Here is a 23,567-nt window from a genome sequence, read left to right as displayed (position 1 = left end):
TTTTGTATCTCTAATGTCATGTTTTTATGTGTATAAATTATCTGTGAATATTCCCAACACTCTGACAGTGCGATCTCTGTATGGGATATGTGTATTTATTATATTTCTGAAAAATCTAAAATACGTGTCTTTATTAAAAAGACACGTCTTATTGGCTAAATCAAACAACAGGTACATTGAGTGTCTTTTTCATCATATTTATTTTCATTTTAAAGCAACAGAAATTATCCACTTTATCAGCAACAGCGTATGAACGTGAATCCCGCGATATCTGCCTGTGAACTCGTAGATGTCTGATCCACTACGAGAAGTGAGAAATGTCCGACTTGACAGCTTTTATTTCACTCCTCCCCTGACTGCAGTCGTCTGCTCTCGTCTGCTTACAAGGCGAGGCGTTTGGCATCTCGTACAAGCCTAATGTATGAAAGTAGCATGCTAATCTCGCGAGATTTTATCCAGACAGAGGGTTCCTTTTGCGAACAGGATTTAAAGTATCACATTTAGCCAGCAGATGGTGCTGTTTGCTCAAATTAATCATATGGATAGATAAATGGCAGTAACATACGAACAAACATTTTATATGATCATAAAAGTATTTTCATTTCTAATTGAGTATGTAATGATGTGTATTTTAATTTACAATAATATGATTTTATTATATTACTATAAAAATCCCCCTTATTTGACAACCTCAGGTCTGTTGTAATCCGGGCAAATAAGTTAACTAGAGTCAGATGTATAAAATATTAATTTAAGCATATTACACAGCATGTGGGATGCCTGAAGTAAAATACAGCATACTGCAAATGACTGCCAAATTCTGTGGAGTTAAAAATAAAATAGTTGCCATTTAAAAATTATGCCAGACATAAAATAGTCACATGCTCACACAATCAGACAAAAGTTTGACCTTATCCACCAATTGTAGGCTACTAATGTTCAATTAAGCTCCGTTTTCCCCATTCTCAGTTAACCACATTATCCACATTTACACTTTAATTGCAATGAGGATAAGAAAAAGCATAACAATTTTGCAAACAACAAGTTCTACAGATCTTTGTTTTTTGTTGTCTAAAATGCAATGGCTGAAAAATATGTTTCTGAGCACAATTTTATCAAAAACACATTGTTAATAGTAGAAAAAAAAATAACATTGGTCAAATGAAATACAATTACAAGACTTGCTTATTAGGACTCTCTCAACATCAACATAGCCCAATTATCAAAGTGAAAGTTGATTTTTTTCAGTGGCATCTGAAGACTGCCAAATAATGTTAAGTTGTTTGTAAAAACTGGTGTCTTTGGTACTCATTTCCTGCTGATACTGCAGCTTTTCAGCTCATAGAAGAGAACATATGCCTGATTGGACTGAAGCTTCTCCTCTGATATTGCGTTTACACTGTGAGAAAAACAGAGCATTAATGGTCAAACATTGTCATCTGCTATAGATATTAAATGCTGATCCTTCATTATAAAATTCCCAATATCATTGAGCACAGATACTGTATGTTTTTTTTTTCTTCAATAAACTTATTTCACATGATCTTTAATATGAGCACATTGCCATTATTGTGTCTTGTGTTAGGCTGAATAACAAAATGGAGACTACAGCATCTCATGTGTTAGGCTCAGAAATAGATTTTTAAAGTCAATGATTCCCACTCAATTCAAAGTACATGATACAACATTTGACATTTTCCAATCCATCATATTTCCCCTTAGCAACTCTAGAGCACACTGATTATTGTAATATTACACTTAACTGTAATGCAATGACACCAATCATCCTTTTATTGCCTAGAAGATGTCAGATTAAAGCTCCACGCACCAGGAGTCATTGTAGAAGCACCAGCCCTCCTCCTCTCGACATGCAGCCGTATAGTGACCCATATTTACTGTGCCTGAATGATTGCACACTGCATACAGATCATACAGCACAGGACCTGAAAAGAAACATGTAGCCATATTGCATACACTTCAAAACAAAACAATAGTAAAACTTGATGTATAAAGTTAGTACATAAAACAAATGTAATCATTTATTCAATTGTTAACATGTGACTTCTTTTGAGACTTGTGGGTCATTATACACTAGAGTTAAACAGCTCACCACAATCAACAGGTCCAAATGGCCCCAGATCCAGCCCCATCAAGGGAAAGGAGACAGACACTGTGCTTTTACAGATGGAGTACCTTGATGTGGTGAATCGATTTAAGTCTGAGGTGGCAAGTTAAGTCTATGTTAACAAGCATGAACCTTTAGCAAAGCAAGTAGGCCTACTTTTTAACTGAAAAACAAATGAGTTCCAGCCAGATATCCTAAGAAATCAAATTGGCCCAGTTGCTAGGGAAGGTAGAGTCACATAGGGTAACCTCCTTGTGGTCGCTATAATGTGTAGTTCTCGCTCTCGGTGGGGCACGTGGCGAGTTGTGCGTGGATGCCATGGAGAATAGCATGAAGCCTCCACACGCGCTATGTCTCCGCGGTAACGTGCTCAACAAGCCACGTGATAAGATGCGTGGATTGACGGTCTCAGATGCGGAGGCAACTGAGATTCGTCCTCCTCCACCTGGATTGAGGTGAGTCACTATGCCACCACAAGGACTTAGAGCACATTAGGAATTGGGCATTCCAAATTGGGGAGTTTTTTTTTTTTGTGACAGTCGCTCTTTATCAAGCGTCTTACTCCTTTTAATATAGGGTTCGAGCCTGCAGCCAGGGCCGTTTCTAGCTATAAGCAGTGAAAGCACCTGCTTAGGGCCCCCGAGCCACCAGGGGGGCCCCACAAGTTTTTAAAATCTTTAACCTTATTTTTTAATATACCAAGAGCTTCAAGTAAGACTAAGGCAGCTGTCATGGCTCAGTTAGACAGTTATAGGGGGCCCCCTTGTGGCCCGAGGAAGGGAGAATGTAACTGCAAGGAGAGAGTAGGTAGATGTGACAGGCACACAGGGTTTTTCATCTTCATAAAGTGCACCTACAAGTCAGGAGCAGAAAAACGAAAAAAGGAAGAGTATAAGAAACACAGCCAGACCACTGGTAAGGAATAAATGTAAGCCAGCTACTTGGCTAGATGGTGTTTGTTCGTTGTCATGCATTAAATTGCAACAGTTAGTTAGCTAACGTTTTGCAGTTTTGTCCTGTTTTTCAAATGTAGCCTACATGTTTTCAGACATTTATGCTAGCTATATAACTAAGGTGTAACATTGGACGTAGTGTAGCTAGCCAAGATTACCTCACAGACTCAATGCTATCTTCGTTTCAGTTAGTTAGTTAGCTAGCTGATGGTAATCAGACAGTAGATGAGTCAGCCATCCAAATTTGTCTTGTCTGCATTATTTTCAGGTGCCATACTGAAATATGTATGTGCATCAAAGGCAGCTGGGGATTTGAGTAAACAAATTCCTTGTAAATAGCCATTTTGTATGTCATCTTTACAGGGGCCTCCAAGAAGATTTAGCTTATCTATGCTCAAAAACAGCCCTGCCTGCAGCCCTTGTATTACCAGCGTGAATCCCAAACATTATACTCACAGCTTCCACACCACAATTAATTATCAGTGTGATTATACAGCACTGTATAATCGAAAAGGATACGTATCACGAGGATTCTTGGGAACCTTTGGATGGTTAGTCTTTTTGTGCTGTCAGTGCGACGATTACACCGCTCACACATCTAGGACACAAACAATTTCCACAGGTATCCATTTAAATAGCCATTTTACATGAAACTAAACCGAAAACAAACATGGGCCATGCTATTCACCTACCGGTGAGTTTTCTTTATCAAGTTTTTCCTCTTGTGAGAAGAGGTCAAGACACTCTCTAAGTTTAACAATTCGGCCATAATCACTCTTCTGCAACATAAAAAAAAAAAAGAAAATGACACATTCTCCACACACACAATTAAATACATATTGTTCCAAAGCAGCTGTAAAAGAAATAGAGAGTGTTACCTTCGGGATGGGGAGTGACAGGTCACAAAACACATCAAAGGTGTTGGAGTAATGGGAGCAGACAGAACAGTGCAAGGAGCTGCGCAACTGACCAGAGAATAAATCTATGACATAGATGAGAAAGATATCTGAACACAAATTTAGATTGGCAATGAGTTTAAAATATGCAACAAAGACAACACATCATGATCTGCAAGGACCAGGCATCGAGTGGTGCAACACAAACAACCAGTTATGTCATATGCCACTGCTATTCACTTTTGACAATTTACGATTTATTCACTGACTTAAGTGTAGTCAGTCACACAGTCAGCCATGATTAAGTTAATTCACTAGTAACAGTGTCAGATAACAGGGCGGTTACTGAGATAAAGCGAGTAGTATTCGGCTGGTCATGTGATTCTAAAATGGCAGCCCCCATGAGGGGACCCTCTCCATGTAGAACAAAACAGCTTTTATAAGGTTACTGATATGAATGGAGTCTTCATTCCATGTGAGTCATGATTTTATACATAGGTTTCAAAATTAAAATACATTTCTTTAGAAGTAATTTTTTTAATGGGAAAAAGATTACTGAGTGCTAAATAAACTAAAATGCTCTGCTAAATGACTAAATGTAAATGTAAACAACCATATACAACATCATTATGATCTGGAGAGTGGTTTCCAAAAGAAAAAAAGAAATTGTGAGATATAACAGTATAATATATAAAAGATATAGTATAGCATATAAAAATATAATAGTAATAATAATAATAATAATAATAATAAATAAATAAATAAATAAATAAAACAGGTCAACACAGAATCTGCACACTTTTTCAGATTTTCTATGCTGATTGTGGGGAAATTCTGTATATTTGGTATAACATTTTAAACAGAGCTCAGACCGTACTCTTTTTAGTAGCTGAAAGCATGTTTAAAGGATACTTTTTATTTAAACAACATTATTCACATTGCATTTCAATCCCTTTCAAATGCAGTTATTATAAGAAACTATAAGCAAGCACACATGGTGCAGAATTCAGTGAACAACAGGTGTTCAAATTCTGGCGAATTCTGCAGACACAGATTCAGTTTGTACCTATATACAGGTATAACTAAACAGTTATACAATTTAACAACTGTCTTGAAATCTTTTTAAGCTCTTAGGGATGTAGGGGATAAAAGATTTCTCCATGGTTTAAACACAGCACAGCATTTAAGATTAAACACAGCAGCCATCCATTAATGCTTACCAACAATCTTACTATCATCCCGGTCAAGATGTCTTTGCCACATGGCAAAAGCCTCCTCTGAAATCCTGCAGGAGAGATCAAATAAGTGATTAGGAGGTTCTGAATGACTCAAACTTAGTTTGTTCCTCTCAGGCACTGTGTCTTCTTAGTACCTGAATCGTGAGTATGTTGGTTCCTTAATTTCAATAACTGCAGGACGTTTGGATGATCGGCGGTTAATTTCTGTATGTAGCCTGTCCAGAAGGAATCTTAAGAACTCCTGAGCGTCTTGCTGACTGTGTATGTGAGAAAATGTCTAGATTATTTGATTATAACATGCTACATAGCAATTGCAAATAATATTGACAAAAGTTAAAGGTGCACTCAGTAGTTTTTTGTTTATGTTGTCTTGGACTTACATTGACACCAAGGGGCACAATAGTTTTTAGCTACTGATGCCATTGTAGAAATGTACTATTCAGCTGTCACTCATTTAATCCATTTAATCCATGAGTGAAAATGAGTAGTATTCGACTGGTCATGTTATTCTAACATGGCAGCCCCCATGAGGGGACCCTCTCCATGTAGAATAAAACAGCTTTCATAAGGTTGCTGATATGAATGGAGTCTTCATCTCATGTAAGTGCTCATGATTTAACATACATTTCAAATTACTATTAATTTCTTTAGGAAAAAAAAAAAAAATTAATAAGAAAAAAAAACACTAAGTGCATTTTTAATACACAAACATGCAGTATATTTCACATACTGGGCTAATCAGAGACCAATCTTAAAGTTGTACAATGTAATTAAGGAATACAAATATGACAAATATATTAGTATTGCACACACCTATATCCACTAAAGTAAGGCACTGCTTCTTTAAATACACGATAAAACTTCCCAGGGTTCACTGTGGTTTCCCCGCCATCACATTCCCACAGGCCAGCCAAAACATTAGAGAATTCTACAAAAAAGTCATTAACAAAAACATTATGCTTATTACATTGTACTGAATTGTACATTTTAAAATTAAAGTTTAATTTAATGGTAAAACTTTGCAATAAGTTTGTATTTGTTAACATTAGTTAATGCAATCATATCATGAACTAACAAAGAACAGTCACAGCACATAATAACAGGAACTAAAAATGGTTCAAGGAACGAAAACCAAAAACGAACAAATTTTTTGCAGAACGTAACTGAAAACATTAACAAATTGATTATCAATTGTTCCAGAGTAAAAGCTTTATTTTAAAATTCTCGTAACCCGTTAATTCCATTTTGCTAATTTAAAAAAAAAAATCCAAAATCCACAAGAGAAGTTGTCTGCACACTGAATGAGAAACAGACTAGAAAAAGTCAACTATCAAAAATTTAAAAAAAATATTTTAGACTTGCTTAGTGAAAAAGTGCAAAGTGTAAGTTAAAAACAGACCAGCGAACAAACGTTTCAGCCCATAGTTTCAACAAAAGTAGTACGAGAAAAAAAAAATCCAGAAGAAATTAAACAAACAATACCACAAGAAATTACATCAAACACAAAGAAATTACTCTGTAATAATTTATTGTCTCAATCCCCCCTCTCCTATGAGGAAGGACCCTCTCAATGCCCAGGAACTTCAAATCTGAAGAAGAATGATTAGCAGATTTAAAATGGTAAAAAATAGGAGATGTGTCATCTTGCCTCCTGATGGCACTCATGTGTTCAATAATTCTCGTGCATAATGCACATTTTGTTTTGTCAATATATAACAGGGGACATGGACAGATTATTATATATACGTTTTGGATGCACATGGATGTGTAAAAACTTTACATTTAATGTAGTGAGAACAGGAAATACAGTTGTTACATGGAAAGTTTCTCTGGGCATTGGTGAGGGTTGTAGAGGAGAAGATGGAGGCATCGGCATGCACCAATTTGTCGCTTTTATTGCAGCTCCTAGAGTAGACACAGAGAGGGGGTCAGTAACCAAACCCATTAACTGACTGTCGCTTTGAATAATGTGCCAGTGGTTATTAATAACCTTTTTTATCTCAGAACTCAAAGGACTGTATGTAGATTTAAAAATACAAGATAATTTTTTTGTTCTTAGAGAACGAATTAGTGGCTTCTGATATGTTTGAAGAACGAACTCTATTGAGTGCAGTATCCAGCAAATTGGTAGGATATCCATGTGACCTGTAGTCCCTATATAAGGTCTGCGCTTTGGCTTCAAAGTCATCTGTGTCAGAACAAATACTGTAAAGTCTTGTGAATTGGCTCTAAGGTAGACCCCACAACAGAGAGGTAGGATGAGCACTCTTGGCATGTAAGAGACTGTTTTTTGCAGTTTCCTTTCTAGATAGGGAGGACACAATGCACCCATTAATAACGGAGATACTAGTATCCACTAGTATAAGTTGACATCTATGGTACCAATATGATGTGTAAACTTGATGGATGGTCTTAGGCAGTTCATGTATAGAGCAAATGCTTCAAAATCTGTCGCTGGGCCTTTACAAATTACAAAACAGTTATCAATGTATCTCTTAAACAAAATGTTATTCTCTGAGAAAGGATTGTTTTTCCAAGATATATTTGTCTTCAAGATAGCCAAGATAGGGGCCATGGTGGCACCCATGGCTGTACCTTCAATTTGCAAATAGAACTTATTCCCAAATAAAAAATAATTCTTTGATAATACAAGTCCTGCCATATCTATAATGAGCTCAGTAGGCAGGCCATAATCAACAGTACGTAGATCAAGAAAATGTCAAAGTGCCAAAAGGTCCTCTGTATAGGGAATGTTTGTATATGAAGTGACATCCATAGTAGCAAGTATGACATCTTCATCTATATTCATAATAGCTGACAAACACTGAAGGAAGTCTGCTGTGTCTCTAAGATAGCTGGGAAGAGATGTGACTAAGGTCTCAAAACAAAATCAATAAAATTGGAAAGTGGCTCTGTGGGACTATTATTACCCTTCACTATAGGTCATCCAGGTGGATTAACCAAATCTTTATGGATTTTGGGCAAGATATAGAAAGCAGGCTTGGTAGAAGAGCGATTGACACGATACTGTAGTTCTTTATCAGAGATCAATGAACGAGAGTGTACGGTCTTTAGAAATGTCTCAATCTCTTTTTGAAACTGTATAGTGAGATCTGATGGAAGAACTCTACAGTAGGTTGTATTTTGTAATTGTCGAAGAACCTCCTGATTATAGAGAACTCTAGGCAAAATCACCAAACCACCTCCTTTATTTGCAGGTTTCATCACAATATCTTTATCTCTATACAATTTGTCAACAGCTCCTTTTTCAGATGTTGTCAAAATAGACTTCCTGTTTTGGGGAGAACAGTCAGTTAACCCATCAATATCTCTTTCCACTAGCCTACAGAATGTATCAATTGAAGGTTTTGGAACGGAAGGACAGAAAGTGCTTTTGGGCTTAAATATCTCACGGCTACTATAATTATAAGAATTTGATTGATCTGTTTTGGTATGTTTATAGAAACATTTTAATCTTAGAGTCTGGAAAAATGTAAACAGTTCAATTTTAGTGACAAAAGGATCAGCAGTTCTAGTTGGAACAAAGATAAGACCTTTGTTCAAAAGGCTTACTTCATGAGGATGTAATTCCTGGCCGGTGAGACTGAAGATCAAATTGTCCTTTGACAAGTTCCCCTTTTCCGAGTTGATTGTGATGCCCTTCCTCTTGCCATGGTGGGTCCTCTTCGATGCAGTTGTCTGTGTCGTTTGAATGATCTACTAAAAAAAATCACCATCGCTGTCGCCACTAGATGCAGAGGTATGGAGGATTTCGTCTTTGAAACAGACCTTCCGTAGTGGCTCTATTCTCCTTGTAATCTATGGTGTCCCTACGGAATTTTCGTATCTTCTTCTGTTGCAGATCTCTCTTGAATTCCACCAAGGATGAGTTCAGAAGTTCTGCTTGTTGTTTGAAGTCTGTTTCACTGTGAGATTAAATTATTAAAGCTTTAGTTTCAGCAGTTTCTTCTTTAACTTCTTCAGTTCCTTCTGTGTAAATTAAACAACTAGAAGGGTAAGGTCTAATGAGGCCTTGTTCATAATTTCACACCATCTCTTACAGAATTCAGGATCTTCACCACCAATTGTGGGGGACTTTTGTATCCTAAGGCCTCTTGGTATTCACTCTCCAGTATTCACAGAGGGTTGTGCCATGGAGCGTAAAAAAAAAACTCTTTTTGTAGAAAATGTTTGTAGTGATTCATGGAGTTCTAAATAGTCTCTGAATGTAGAATACTGGTCTCATTTTTAGGAAAAAGTATATTCTGCAAGGTTATAGGTGAAAGTTGTTGCTTTAGAGTCTGTGATCTGGCTAATTTCAGCAAAGGGCAACATTTTGTAAGCTGAAAGCTTTTGGTGGAGCAGTAAACAATAAAACATCAGGTGAGTAGAAGGAATTGTTGCACTCAAACAAGACTTGTATACGTTGTTTTTTGTTTCTTATTTCTGTGCTTCTTTTGTTTAAACTTTGCTGAAGTCTCTGTAATTTAGTGTTGCTACCTTCAGAGTTTCATCATTAAGCTCAGAGGCCTGTACCATGAATTTCACTGAATGAACCTGACTGGTTTCAGGTTGATAAATTCAATCCAATCAGGTTTAACTGGTATCATGATACAGCTCATCAACTTTCTCTGTCAACTCAGGCTTCTATCCTGACATTAAGAATAGATTATGCGCTTGTGCACATGAATGAGTGACATTTGCAGCGCACAACCAATCGTGTGAGAGAACGTGATTCACTTCTCACGAGAGACTCAGCGGGATTTACCTCTCTGCTGAAAGCTTATGATTATGAAAATAAGATTTAAATTAATTTAAACTGTGCACAAGTCATTGTTTTAAAAATATACAAAAATTAAAATGCATTTACACTACTCAAGCATTCAGCATGAAATCATGAAGACTTAAAACACATGATTTACACAGTACAAGTGATAACTGTAAAATTAAAGACATTTATACAACAAGAAGAAACAGCGGCTGCTACGAGAAGAGGACTGCTGCAAACAAATTCTTAATGTGATAAAAAAGAATAATATATAAAACAGCTGGTATATCAATGTGTAAGTGAATTCATATAGGCCCACAACAAGAACACACAGGCTTATTAATTTTAACAGCTTGAATTTATTTAAAATATAAAAGCTTTTATATTTATTTGAATTAAAAACTTTATATATCATTCAAAACTATTACAAATAAATATAGGCTACTATTGGTTACACAACGAATAGAGAGTACAAAGATGAATATTCTTCCTACGTTTATTTTCCTTTTTCAAAATCTACCAGTTAGTATATCAAAAAGTGTTTTAGACAATGGAATAAACTACTTTGTAAATATATGTGGGATAATAGGAAACCTAGAATTAGTCTAAAAATTCTTAAGTTGTCAAAAAGGCTTGGAGGACTACAATTCCCAAATTTAATAAATTAATAAATTTAGCTTCCCAAATTCAACCTATATTGATTTGGATGAATGAAGAATCTAAAGTGAAATGGAGGAAGATGGAAATTTATCAAATGGGGGAACCTATTAGTATATCCCTGTTCCTACCCAAACAAAGCAACAAATTTAAATCAATAGATAATATTTGTATTAATAGTACTTTTAGAATTTGGTTAGAAAAAAAGAAAAATAGTAAAATTAAGAAATATATAGTTCAGCAAATTTGTCTGATTTAGTTAGTTATGTGGGCAGGTGGGCTTCATTACATTTATCTATGATTGGGAAGGTTAATGTTATTAAAATGAATTGTATTCCAAAATGTAAATATCTGCTACAATCTCTCCCTGTAGATGTCCCCCTCTCTTATTTCAAGCAGTTTGATAGTATAGCGAAGTCCTTCATTTGGAATGGTAAACGTCCCAGATTACATTTCAGTAAATCGCATAGACCAATTGACAAAGGTGGGTTAGGCCTACCCAAGATTTTGTTTCATTATTATGCATTCAGTCTCAGATATTTGGCTCATTGGTTGCTTCCACCTGGTTTGTATTGAACAGGAAGTTCTTGCCCCTATTTCGCCATTGCAAAGCCTTTCTATTAAACTAACCCCCGTTATTTAGCATTTACACTCGGTATGGACAAAAGTGTCCAGAGTGTTTAATTCGGACATTTATTTAAATGTTGCCTCGAGCATATGGCTGAACCCCAAATTATGTATTAATAAGTCCCCTTTCTGCTGGTCAGAGTGGATTGTGGGGGGGGGTTACTAAACTCGGTGACCTATATGAGAGTGAAGTGTTGAGATCTTTTGAAAATTTGGTTCAACATTTTAAGATTCCCAGATCTCAAATCTATAGGTATTTACAGCTGCGCCACCTGCACTATATTGTATTTGGGAGTAGCGTACACCCCCCTAAAGCGGCAGATACTCTGGGAGAGGTGATTACTACTTTTGGAAAAGTGTATTACTCCCTGCTAATTCAGAGTCTGGGGGATGGAGCTTTAACTTCTATCAATAGATTATGGGAGAAAGATTTAAACTTGGTATTGGAGGAAGGAGAGTGGGCTATGATTCTAAAAAATGTCAAATCTGCATCTAGAGATGTAAGGGTTCGCCTTATGCAATTTAAGATTTTACATAGAGTCTATTGGACCCCCTCTAGATTGTATAGGCTTGGTCTTAAAGACACACCCACCTGCTGGCGACGCCAATCAGAAGATGGAGAGACAACCCATGTTTTTGGTGGCATGTTAAGATCCAAGAATTTTGGTTGGAGGTTCAGAGTTTATATATGATATGATGTGTTGGGCACTCGGGTTTCATTTTGCCCCAGACTCTGTATTTTGGGAGGTGGGGCGGTCATCAATATGGGGGATAAACACATAAAAAATTGGGTTCTGACCAGTGTTATGATTGGTAGGCAGGTTATTTTAAGGGGATGGAAGTCAGATGGAGTGCCCTCATTTCTGGAGTGGTGTGCGGAGATAGAGAGGGTGGCAGCTTTCGATGAGGTGTCAAGTAGAAGGCTGGGGTTGTGAGATTTGTTTGATTGGAAATGGGGCAATTATTTAGCGTTTTGGGGGGACTCTCAGGGAGGAGCTGTGGAGAGAGAAGTTTCGTTTTAATTATGTATGATTATTATATTTTCTTTTTTTGTTTTCTTTTTGTGTGTGTGTGTGTGTGTGTGTGTATTCTAATATGTGACCACAGTGGTGTTCGTTGGGGGTCAGGGCAGGGTTGGTGATTGGGGAGGGGTAATAGTGGGGGTTAAATGTTAAATGTTGATTCAATGTATATATGTTGTGTTTTTCTTTGTTATATATCTATGAATCAATACAACATTTTAATTGAAATATATATATATATATACACTACCATTCAAAAGTTTTGAAACACTTGACTGAAATGTTTCTCATGATCTTAAAAAATGTTTGATCTGAAGGCGTATGCTTAAATGTTTGAAATTAGTTTTGTAGACAAAAAATATTTGTGCCAACATATTAATTTAATTCATTATAAAACTACAATTTTATTAAAAAAAAAAAAAAAAAAGTTTTTGAAATGGATGACTTGGACCGAATAATTAAGAAAAGCAGCCACTAAGTGCCCAACATAGATGGGAACTCCTTCAGTACTGTTTAAAAATCATCCCAGGGTGATACCTCAAGAAGTTGGTTGAGAAAATGTCAAGAGTTCATGTCTGCAAATTCTAGGCAAAGTGTGGCCACTCTGAAGATGCTAAAATATAACATAGTTTTGATTTATTTAGGATTTTTTTAGTCACAACATAATTCCCATAGTTCCATTTATGTTAATCCATAGTTGTGATGACTTTACTCCTATTCTAAAATGTAAAATAAATAACTAAATAAATAAATAAAGAATGAGTAAGTGACCCTAAACTTTTGAACAGTAGTGTATATTATATATAGTTAATTTACAAGAAATTGCTAAAGATCCTGATTTCATGTCAAATAGATTAGATAATAGATTTAAGTCTTGGGCAGAAAGAGGTCTGAAAAGATATCACCAACTATTCACTGATAAAGGAATAGATACCTTTTCAAACCTAGCAAAAAAGTATGAGCTTCCAAATTCACAATTTCTTAATTATTTACAGGTAAAAAGATATTTATTAACAGATGTTAAAGTAAAATAAAGAAAAAGGGAAATGCATCCATTAATAAATTATTTAACTGATACATACAATACAAAATAATCCAATAAAAATGTTAGGAATTTTAAAGAGTGCACTTGAAAGAGATATAAAAGACACTCTTAATAAAATTATATGTAGGAGGGAGGATTAATTAAAAATAAAAATTAGTCAGCAAGACTGGAAGAAATATCATATAATACATTCCACATCACTCAATCCAGTGTTTGGAGGGAATATGCTTGGAAGATACAAATGAGATTTTTTATAACAACTGTTATTAAAAGTAAATATAATAGCATGGTAAAAGGGAATTGTTGGAGAAATTGTGGGGGAAAAAAAGGCTCATTACAGTTTAGAGTGCTCTAAATTGACAACTTATTGGAATGAAGTGATTAGACAGGTTAATTCATTATTTAACTGCACAATAGAAATATATCCAGAAAACCTTATTTTGGGTAAAATGCCATTGTCCTTAAGAAATAAAACTGAACAAAATATATTTAGAGTAATCAGAATAGCAGCTTTGAAACAGATTACAAAACATTGGCTTAAACCAGAACCCCCACAATTTCAAAGATGGAGAGATTTCAGAAATATACCAAATGGAGAAAGTAACATTTAAAATTAATAATAAAAGTCTGAAACGTGAACATAAATGGGATTTGCTTAAAAATATTATTAATTAATTTAGATAGATTGTTTCCTTCAGATTCTTGATTTTTGAATCAAAATTAGTTAAAATATGAGGTATGATGTCCTATCTCATTTAATATTTTTTAAAAAGGTGGTGATGCCTTAACTTCTTTCCACTTTATTTGAAATAAAATATAACATGTAAATTAATGAATTACGCATGTTATTTATGTTAAATATGTTGTGAACGGTTATTTGATATGGTTATTCAAAATATATATTTTTTTTATTATTTCTCTTTCTTGATGTACAATTTGTACATTGTCTTTAGTAAAAAAAAAAAAAGAAAGAAAGAAAGAAAAAGAAAAGAAAAAAAAAAGAAAAATTAAAAAGCATAAAAAAGGCTACTATTGATTAATTAAAAAGTGAGCACTTGGAATACTGTATGCAAAAAATTGGTATGCAATAATAAGATGTTTTTGTTCTTTTTATAAAAGACGTATTTTGTGTACTGCTTATATTACTTATTGCTTATATTATTACAACTTCAAGTAAAATTCTGTACGTTCATCTCGAGTCCATGAAAGAAAGAAGGGGGTTGGGTGGCATTCACCCCTTTCCATAGCAATCTTGAGCTTTTAATATTTTAAAAACGATTATTTTTTTTGCAGGTATTAATCCATTTTACTGGCTGTTTTATAGACTGCCTAATATAGTATGTTTATATTTTCAAAGATATTTTTTGCTACGGCTAAAGAGGGTAAATGAAAAGCAATTAAATTTTAAATAAAATACAACACTGCTGATTGCTGAAAATCTACATTTATATTCTCAAATCAATAACTGATCATGAAGAGTCGATTTTGTGGATTTCTCAGATTGTATTTGTAAAGTGTACTTTAAGAGACACGGGGGCGTGACTTGATTGCGTCAGAGGTGTCATTTTACTCACAGCTGATTGGTTCAGCATCTGTTAGCGATCTGTAATCCAGAATGAAACCTGTTCCGGAACAGGTTAACCGTGTAGCGTAAATTGCTATGGCGACGAACACCGCTAAAAGCCGACCAACTTCCATGGTACCTAAAACCCGGGGTTGAGGCAAACTAAACTAAAAATTACCTGGCTAGCCACCGAAACCGGCTTCATGGGACAGGCCTGTGCTGGTCTCAATCTGTAATCATGTCTCTACAAAAGGGATGAGTTGTTGTTTGTCTGGTGAGCACTGAAGAAAGCTATGGGCTGAAACGTTTGTTCGCTGGTCTGTTTTTAACTTATATTTTTCACTTTTTCACTAAGCAAGTCTAAAATATTTGAATTTTATTTGTGATAGAATTTTCTAGTCTGTTTCTCAATCAGTGTGCGGACAACTTCTCTTGTGGATTTTTGATACTTTTGTTTTTGTTGTTGTCTCTACGCACCTGAAGTTACAAGTCTCGTTTGAGCGCAACAATTCCTTTTACTCTTGATAATTTTTCATGAAGCCAAAGGATTTATCACAGTAAATCTTTGGAACTACACTTCATGTTGCCTGAAATAATTCAACAGGAACACAGTACAACAGGATCTGACAGTAACGTTCTCAGCTATAATGGGGGTGGTTTTAAGACAAACATAAACCCTAAAAAAACTTGTGATGTTATTTTTTTATCTACAATTTCTTTTGAGCTTTTCTCAGTAAATAGCGGTGAAAGTGTACTTGTTGGGACAGAAAACCATCAGATTTAATTAACTCTAAACAGCTGGACTAAAGTGGACAACGGAGCTCTCTTGTGGCCAAATCACGCAATTGCATTTCTAAAAAATAAAAAAATAAAAAGCTGGGCTAAAGGGAAAAAAAGAGAAATATGATCAGTATGTCCAGTTATTGTACAGTTATGTGAGTGAGCACACATTTATTCCAAAAGTCTACAGTATTCACAATGGAAACTCTCTCAAATATAATATTATTTATTGATAGAAAAAACTGTAGGCATAAAAACGCAACAAACAGGTTCTGTTACCCCGTTTTCAAGATATAACTAGACAGTCATGAATTTGCCTTTCACTTCTAGAATACAACATTCTACAGATAAAACTAGTTAAAAATCTAGTTTTGAGCCTTTGCGCTCTCCGTAGTACCTCAGTGGTACGAGCACAGCATATCGGGGGCGAGCTTTTTGAGATCGCGCGCATCCTTCGCCGTTCGGACAGGGGCGGGGCTAGGGGGAAACAGACTTCGACACAACACCTGTGCTGGCAAAATGATGCCCTACGCCAGCCTCATCTCATTAATATACGTAGCTATTTGTAAGTTAATATTTGTTACATTTAAATGTACATGTTTGTAAGTTTGGATAGACACTAAAACGAACGGGCGTTTGAAAGCATCTAAAAAGTAAAATTCTTTACATATTTACAGCTTTAGAAACGTAAAATATTGACAAATCCATTACAAATATATCTGAATAAACTAATCGATTATAAATATATTTGTAATTTTACTGTTTTATAGATATTTTAGATCCCTTAAAGCTAGGGTGTGCAATCTTTTCCAGAATTTTTTTTATTTTTTATTTTTATTTTTTAATACTGGTTGAAAGTCTCTTAACATCACTTTATTGTGTGACAATAAAGTGATTTGATTTGATTTGATCCTGATAGCAATCAATAATTTAATTGGTCTAAGGGGCCATTTACACGACAACGTTTTCAACTAAAAACAGAAACGTTTTTATGTGTTTTGGCTGTTCGTTTACACGACAACGGCGTTTTGGGGCCTGAAAACGCAAACTTTTGAAAAAGGGTTTCAAAGTGCAAGTTTTTGAAAACGATTCCATTATCGTCTCTGTGTAAACACACAAAAACGCGAATTTGTGAAAACGATGACGTCATGTGCACGCGTATTACATGTTCAGTCTATAGGCATGCGCGCGAGACATTCAAAACTACAGTGGCGGACTACAGGACTGTGTTTGTGCTGCTCAAGATTTTGAGTTTACTGACGCTTCTCCAGCAAAGTGTAGATTTACTGCATCACTACTACGACCAGCGATCGCCATCTTCATTGTTTGTATTCACCGCTCTGTGGAAGAATGCTTATGTGCGCAGGCGCACAGTGTTTCTTTACAAAGTGACATCGCCAACTACTGGCCTGGCATGCATAATACAACGTTTGTAGTCGTTTTGGCGGATCCGTGTGAATGGGGATTGTTTTGACAACGTTGTCGTCTGTACGCGAAACTTTTCCAAAACGCAAAAGAAAAACTTTTCAGTTTTTAGTACATCGTTGTCGTGTAAACGTACCCTTAATGTAAAAAAAATATATATATATCTTCTGTGGAAGGGACAGGACTAAAAAATGATCGACCAATCATTGCATTCGGTCCGAATGTAATGACAGGATGTCCTTCCTGTCTGTCAATCTAAATTTGCATACCGCCACGCAACTTGTTTGCGCAGACAATCATACGTCATCAGCGCGGGTTTCTTGATGCTGTGCAGAGTGAGCGCGAGAATGGAAGGGGAACCGAAGCTACCGTATGTTCCTCCTGAACCACCAGTAAAAGGAAACAAGAAAAGAAAAACCATGTTAGAAACTTCTACAACGAAAAAACGTCTGGATCAAGAGCGTGCTAAAAGCAGAATTAACACTGTGTGATAGAGGAGGCGTGACTTTGGAGATACCTCTGAAGCGAGGGCGGGCTCTATGCTTTCAAAGCTAGCTTGCTAACTGCTAGCCTCCCTGGATTACACACCCTATCCAAACCTCTAAATATAACCACATTTCAACAATATAAAAACATGTAAAAAGTAGATACAGTAGCAATAATTTTTGTTACAATATATTTAAGCAATATCATGAGCAAGAGTGCGATATGGCCCTACATCATCACTGCTGTAATTCGGCCATGCTGATTTAGGGCCATAGCACGATTGCGAGTGTGATATTGCTTATATACAACAGTTCAATGAACAAGTTAAAAAAAAAAAAAAAAAAAAAATGGGAAAGACTGAGTACGGTCATAAAAACGCATTTGTACATGGAACTACTTTCTTACGCAACGGGTCAGAATCTGCCATTTCTGGTTCAAACCAAATGATGCGTCCAAGCCTTCGTTTGTAATTCAAAAATGTAACTTCAGAAAAGCTGTTTAAAGCTATTTCCTAGCTTTAGTAGTGTAGTAGTATTACAAGTGATCACATAGAGCTGTTGTGTGTAAACACTGGCTGATGGCGATTCACTTCACGTCACCTAACTGGCTCATATTACACACAAAAATGATCTTTTGCCACCACCTGCTGGCTAACATATGTAATGTAAAGAAAAAAAAACATGTCAAAAGACACAAACAGTAGCTCTTAACACATCTGCACTGCTCTTTCACTTTAGTTTAGAATGGCACGAACACAAGCGGAGTGATAGACACAGTGAAGCGTCCGAGTGCTGATGGTGTAAGACCATCAGTGCTCATGGAACGTCTCTCGCCCAATCAGATTCGAGGACCGACATTACTGTTGTATATTAATTTATATATATAATCCCACACCTACTCCTAAATCTAACCATTTATTAAGCATATAAAACACGTAACAGGCAGATACATTTAATCACAATAATTTATTCAGATAAATTGCTAAATTCAGTACTAAAGTAGTTTAAAGGGTGATGCGCTGCATCCGATGTGCTCCCTGATGGCATACAATAGCATTGTGTGAGGTGGAGAGTAGAATTTAAACTATTAATCGCTGTAAATCTTCTCCTGATGCACTCCATAATGGTGCTGTGATACCTCATTCAAACATACATCTTAAACGGTCACGAGACACTTGAGAGCCAATGAGCATTCGACATCACTGCTGGTCGTAATGCTTGAGGCAGCAATTTTTGAATTTTGAAAACCAATGTGGGTTTATGGTTACAGCGGGCGCAACGGCGCTGCGGTGGATGGAGATGGAGGTCGTTGAATAAATGGCTTGAATTTGGGTCTGTTCTTCACAGAAATCAGTCTGAAGATTTGGATTATAGCTAACAAATTTATGGATTCATTTTATTATTGTTTTATAGTGCTTTTTGTGGTTTTTGTTTTTTTGGCATATTCTGACATTTTTGTGTCCCATGGCAAACGAAAGTAAAATTAAATGCTTAATAAATGATTAAACGATTACAGAGTTTTTATTCATTTTAACATTTTAAAGTTTAGTCTTGGTTAAAATGATATAATCCTTTAAAACGTTATATAGGGCAGCAGAAATCACACAGAACTAAATGAAACCATTAAAATGTCATATTATTATGTGAACTGCATTAAATAAATGTGATGGCATTTAACTAATCTCATTGATTATAAATGAAATGTAATTAACAGATTAATTCTATGAATTATAAAATATGAATCCATTCAAACAGTACACGTAAACATTTATACGTTTCTGTAGGTGTTAATACGTAAAATGATGACGTTTAGATGCTGTCAGTACGTCAATATTGTACGTTTCTATGTCTATGCAAATGGAAGAGAATGTACGTATGTATAATTACTACATATACATGCAAGGTTAATCCAGATACAAGAAAAACCAACCCGATCTCATGAAAATTCGTACATAATTTATAAGTTGGCTGTTTCATATGGTCTTGCACAGTGTTATTCGCATAAACTCGTACGACGTCATTGGCTGTAGTGAAAGTCATAGGGATTCAAACGAGTGCAGTCACACGATATCATACGAACTGGCCAAATTTAGAAAAGTTGTACGAATCCTGACGATTTCGCCATGAGAGTGTGTTGGGAAAACATTAGAGGTAAAAAGTAAATTTCAGTTGTTTCCAAGTCGTCACTGAATTATTCTTCTATATGATGCATTAACAGATTCAGTGCTGCTGGGCTTTGACTGAGAAGCAGATCTTTAATAAAAATTATACTTTACTGTTAATTAACTGTTTGCTTATGATTTCAATGCTGATAAATCCACCACACAGAAAAAAAATATTGCTTATTTTGGTGAGGCAAGTGTCTTATATTGGGGTTGTTTTTCCAGACCACATTGCTTTTTCTTTTGTGAGATCTGGCAACACAACAACTGGTATTTCACCCACCTCTTAGCGCAGAGTACTGTTATTTTAAAAAGAACGTTATTAACCGTTCTTTTATTTTGTTCTAACCGGTAACCTTTTGGAAAGGAGGCTACAGAACTTTCGAACTGGAACGGAAAAAAAACAAAAACAGTTTTTGCTCAGAATGAACCGAAATGAAAAATATTTTGTTTTTAGTCCCTTTTTAATTGTCTTGGTTAATTTTAATTTATCAAAACACTATTGTTCATTGTTAGCTCATGTAAGTTCATATGCAATAATTAATGTTTACATTTTCAACTTTTAATGTTAAAACAAATTATTAGTATAGTTTTACATTGACATTAACCAATTGTTCATTGGTAGTTTATGTTCACTATTAAAGTGAACAAATATTTAAGCAATAAGGTACGAGAGGCCGTGCTATACTGTGAATATAGTCACGCCTGAAGGGTGTTAGGCATGACGAGAAGTGGATATATTCACAATATGGCACAGCCATGAGTACCTTACTGCTTTTATGAAATGGTTACCACATATTAAAAAGAGGAAGGACCCAAGTGTTCATTAAAATTTTATATATTTAAAATAAAATCATTAAATGCCATCCTTCCGCTAGAAGAATGTTGCTATGCAACAAGAACAACCGTCAGCTTTTTTTTTTTCATATGTAAAGAAACTTGAGAGCAATGTTTACAAATTTAAATTTAAACTTCAAAGGAACAATAACAAAATCTTCTGTTTTTTGATCTACTGATCCATTATATGCCTAATAAATAATGTTTACTAGGATCTAGCACCCACCATTCATAAGAACAGGCTCTTGGTTGGAGTGACTGTCCTGAAGGTACGCTTTCATCAGACAGTAGTCCCGAAGACTGTGAGTGTGGGAGAGACACTGCACAATAGCATTGAGGAAACACTATAAAGGAATCAAAACATACATATGAGAGAAATATACTTCAGAAAGAAAAAGTGAATATTATTTTATCTTGCATAAATAAGCACCAAAACTCATTTACAGTATTTCCAACGTTACACAGTCCAACTTGTCCACTGCCCAGTTGGAGCTCTCTCTGTAGAGTGAAAAATATGACAGCAAATAATTGTTAGTGTGACTTCCTCAATTACCATTACAATTACCAGGATTGCCATTTACTGTCCCTGTATGCAGTAACTGAGTGTCCATTTATAGAGCTGTAATCCAATTACAGCAGGGTAGGAAGATACTCATGACTGATCAGACATACAAACTCACTGGAGGAGGAGTGAGGAGCACAAACATGTCAAAACACATGCCTTTTACTCTTTTTAATATATAGAATAATTTAATACATTATATTTGGTCTGAAGACACTCTAAGCCATTTATATCCAGAATATAAGAGTTGATAGGAATAGGCGTATAATGCTTGTCTCCCTATACTGTATGTATCAAAACATACTAACACAGGGACAGTAATATCATAATCCACTAGATGGATTGTCTAAATACCACAGCACTGTCTCACCTCCTTGTCTGTCACCAGCAGTAGTCCCATGATGGACGTGTATAGTACAGACTGTGAGATGTCCATGTTCTCAGGCTGCAGGCCATTTTGAGTGACTAAAGTGCGGCACAAGGCCTGACACGAGTTGTCCATGGCAGTGGATTCAGCTCTTGGCATTACCTCCTCTGTGTGGCATGCAACCCCACCAATTAACCTGTAAATTAAATATTATCTGTAGCCTCTATCCATTATTTAAGGATCTACAAACCATATTTGAAAGCTTAAGCTACGTTTGTACAGTATGAGTCACAAATGTTTGGAATTCATTGCACAAGATAAAATAGCAAACCAAGTGGCTTCTGCAAACATGATGCTAGACTTTGTTTTTTCTTTCAGATTTTTACTTTTCTTTGTACAGCACAATCTTGCTATTGGTACTCATAGCTACATAGTGTGATTGTATCACATTCAAGTTCACAATATGGAAAAGTGGATATGCATAGTTGTTACCATAAGAAGCTATTTCTACATGATCTAACCCAGAAAAATTACTTTATTTGTGTTACATGTCATGTTTATTAAGTCATACTGTATCCCTGCTTAAAAAAAACAATAGAAACAATCAAAGGAAATCTAATGGTTTAAATGGTTATAATTGTATTTGTTTTACTGGAAACTATAATGGCAATGTTTTGGCTTCATATTGATGGCATCGTTATGTCTTGTGAACACCATTAGAGTCCAATACATATCTGTAATAGAAACCAATACAAACCATTAAATCCTAACGGACTATGGCCCAAAATACAATACACTCAGAATGGCATTAGTTGTGGAAACCATTAGAATTTCTATAGCTTTTTTATTTTATTTTATACTTTTTACTTGTATAAAACCAGTTAATTAAGATGTTACCTCATGAAACACATTTTTAGGTAAACTGACAAAACCTTTTAACATTAAGTTCCACTAACTTTGACAGCCATAAAGTGCCCAAATACTTTTTGTTTTAATTTTGATCTATTGTTTTATCATTTAAAACCAGTGTAAGATAAAAATAAAATAAGAACATTGACATTGCAGAAAATAAGCATATAAAAAAAATTAATTTGTTAAACTTTTAATTTTTGAAAAGGAAACTTTCATAAGAACAAAAAAATGTGTACTCACCGGTCTTAGAAATCCTCACTAATTTTCTGATTGAAGATCAAAAAGTGCCGTGTTTTGGTTCATCTACACATCAGTACAGTTTTGTAATTTATAACAAAACCTTTAGTTTCCTCTCATTGCACTTGCAGTTCACCAGGCTGTCCTGTCGCTGTTTGCGAACAGGCTTTAATCATTGCTAATCTTTTCTCACTCCTTTTAGGACCTTCTATATTTAGCCATGTCTTCGCCTGTGCTTAAGAACAGCTTTGACACTGAGAGGTGAAAGTGTCTAAAAGCCATTCACTGCCAGGATATTAAACTGCAATTGGAGCACATATTATGAATAATTACTGTGCAAGTACGCAGCATAAATAATTATGTTGATAAGCAGTCTTACTCTTTGTTAAGCAAACTTGTTTACAGATGATATTCTCAACCTCATTCTGTCTGAAAACGTAATAGGTCCATATTCCTGGAAGTTGTCAGTTTATTGAAAACAAAACGGTCACCATTATGCATTGTAGGGGGAAATAAGAGCGAATACAGTTTATAAATGCCCCAGGAAATCGTCAAATGTGGAAAAATGGCAAACAAAAGCATGTTAAGGCTACACATTGAGGTTATTTCTTCAAAAACTTTAAGTACCAGTAGATCTAATGCTGCCAAAGTCCAATAAAAAGCCACATACTGTATAATATTAGTTACCGTTTCGATTGCACCAATTTTCTTTTGTATTAACCACATGGGATGGAAAGGAAAGGAACAAGGAATTTAGAGTTTTAGGCCTATATGTTCGACAGATATCACACAACTTTCCCAATGTAAATTAAACAGGTTAACCAAGAAGCATACATCGAATTCAAAATGTTCCCTCCATAAGACATCTGGCACCAGCAAACATCCACATATGAAATATGTAAGTT

General features: G+C 35.4%; 1 protein-coding gene across 1 annotated transcript; it reads right to left on the bottom strand.

Moving 5' to 3' along the window:
- Window positions 1–188: 188 nt before the first annotated feature.
- Window positions 189–23,430, bottom strand: usp21 (ubiquitin specific peptidase 21). Its single transcript, XM_051660151.1, has 13 exons — window positions 22,666–23,430; window positions 21,517–21,709; window positions 21,029–21,082; window positions 20,811–20,928; window positions 6,026–6,140; window positions 5,347–5,469; window positions 5,195–5,259; window positions 3,957–4,060; window positions 3,771–3,857; window positions 3,598–3,676; window positions 2,111–2,218; window positions 1,829–1,943; window positions 189–1,399 (listed from the first exon to the last, which is right to left on the bottom strand). Exons 2-13 carry the CDS (start codon window positions 21,670–21,672, stop codon window positions 1,309–1,311), a joined length of 1,215 nt encoding a protein of 404 aa, XP_051516111.1. The 5' UTR covers window positions 21,673–21,709; window positions 22,666–23,430; the 3' UTR covers window positions 189–1,308.
- Window positions 23,431–23,567: the final 137 nt, after the last annotated feature.

The sequence above is a fragment of the Myxocyprinus asiaticus genome, chromosome 28 (genome assembly GCF_019703515.2).
Source record: "Myxocyprinus asiaticus isolate MX2 ecotype Aquarium Trade chromosome 28, UBuf_Myxa_2, whole genome shotgun sequence".
In the NCBI taxonomy this organism is placed as follows: Eukaryota; Metazoa; Chordata; class Actinopteri; order Cypriniformes; family Catostomidae; genus Myxocyprinus; species Myxocyprinus asiaticus.
The sequence above is the reverse complement of the archived record's forward strand: the minus strand, read 5'-3'. Positions and strand labels throughout refer to the sequence as shown.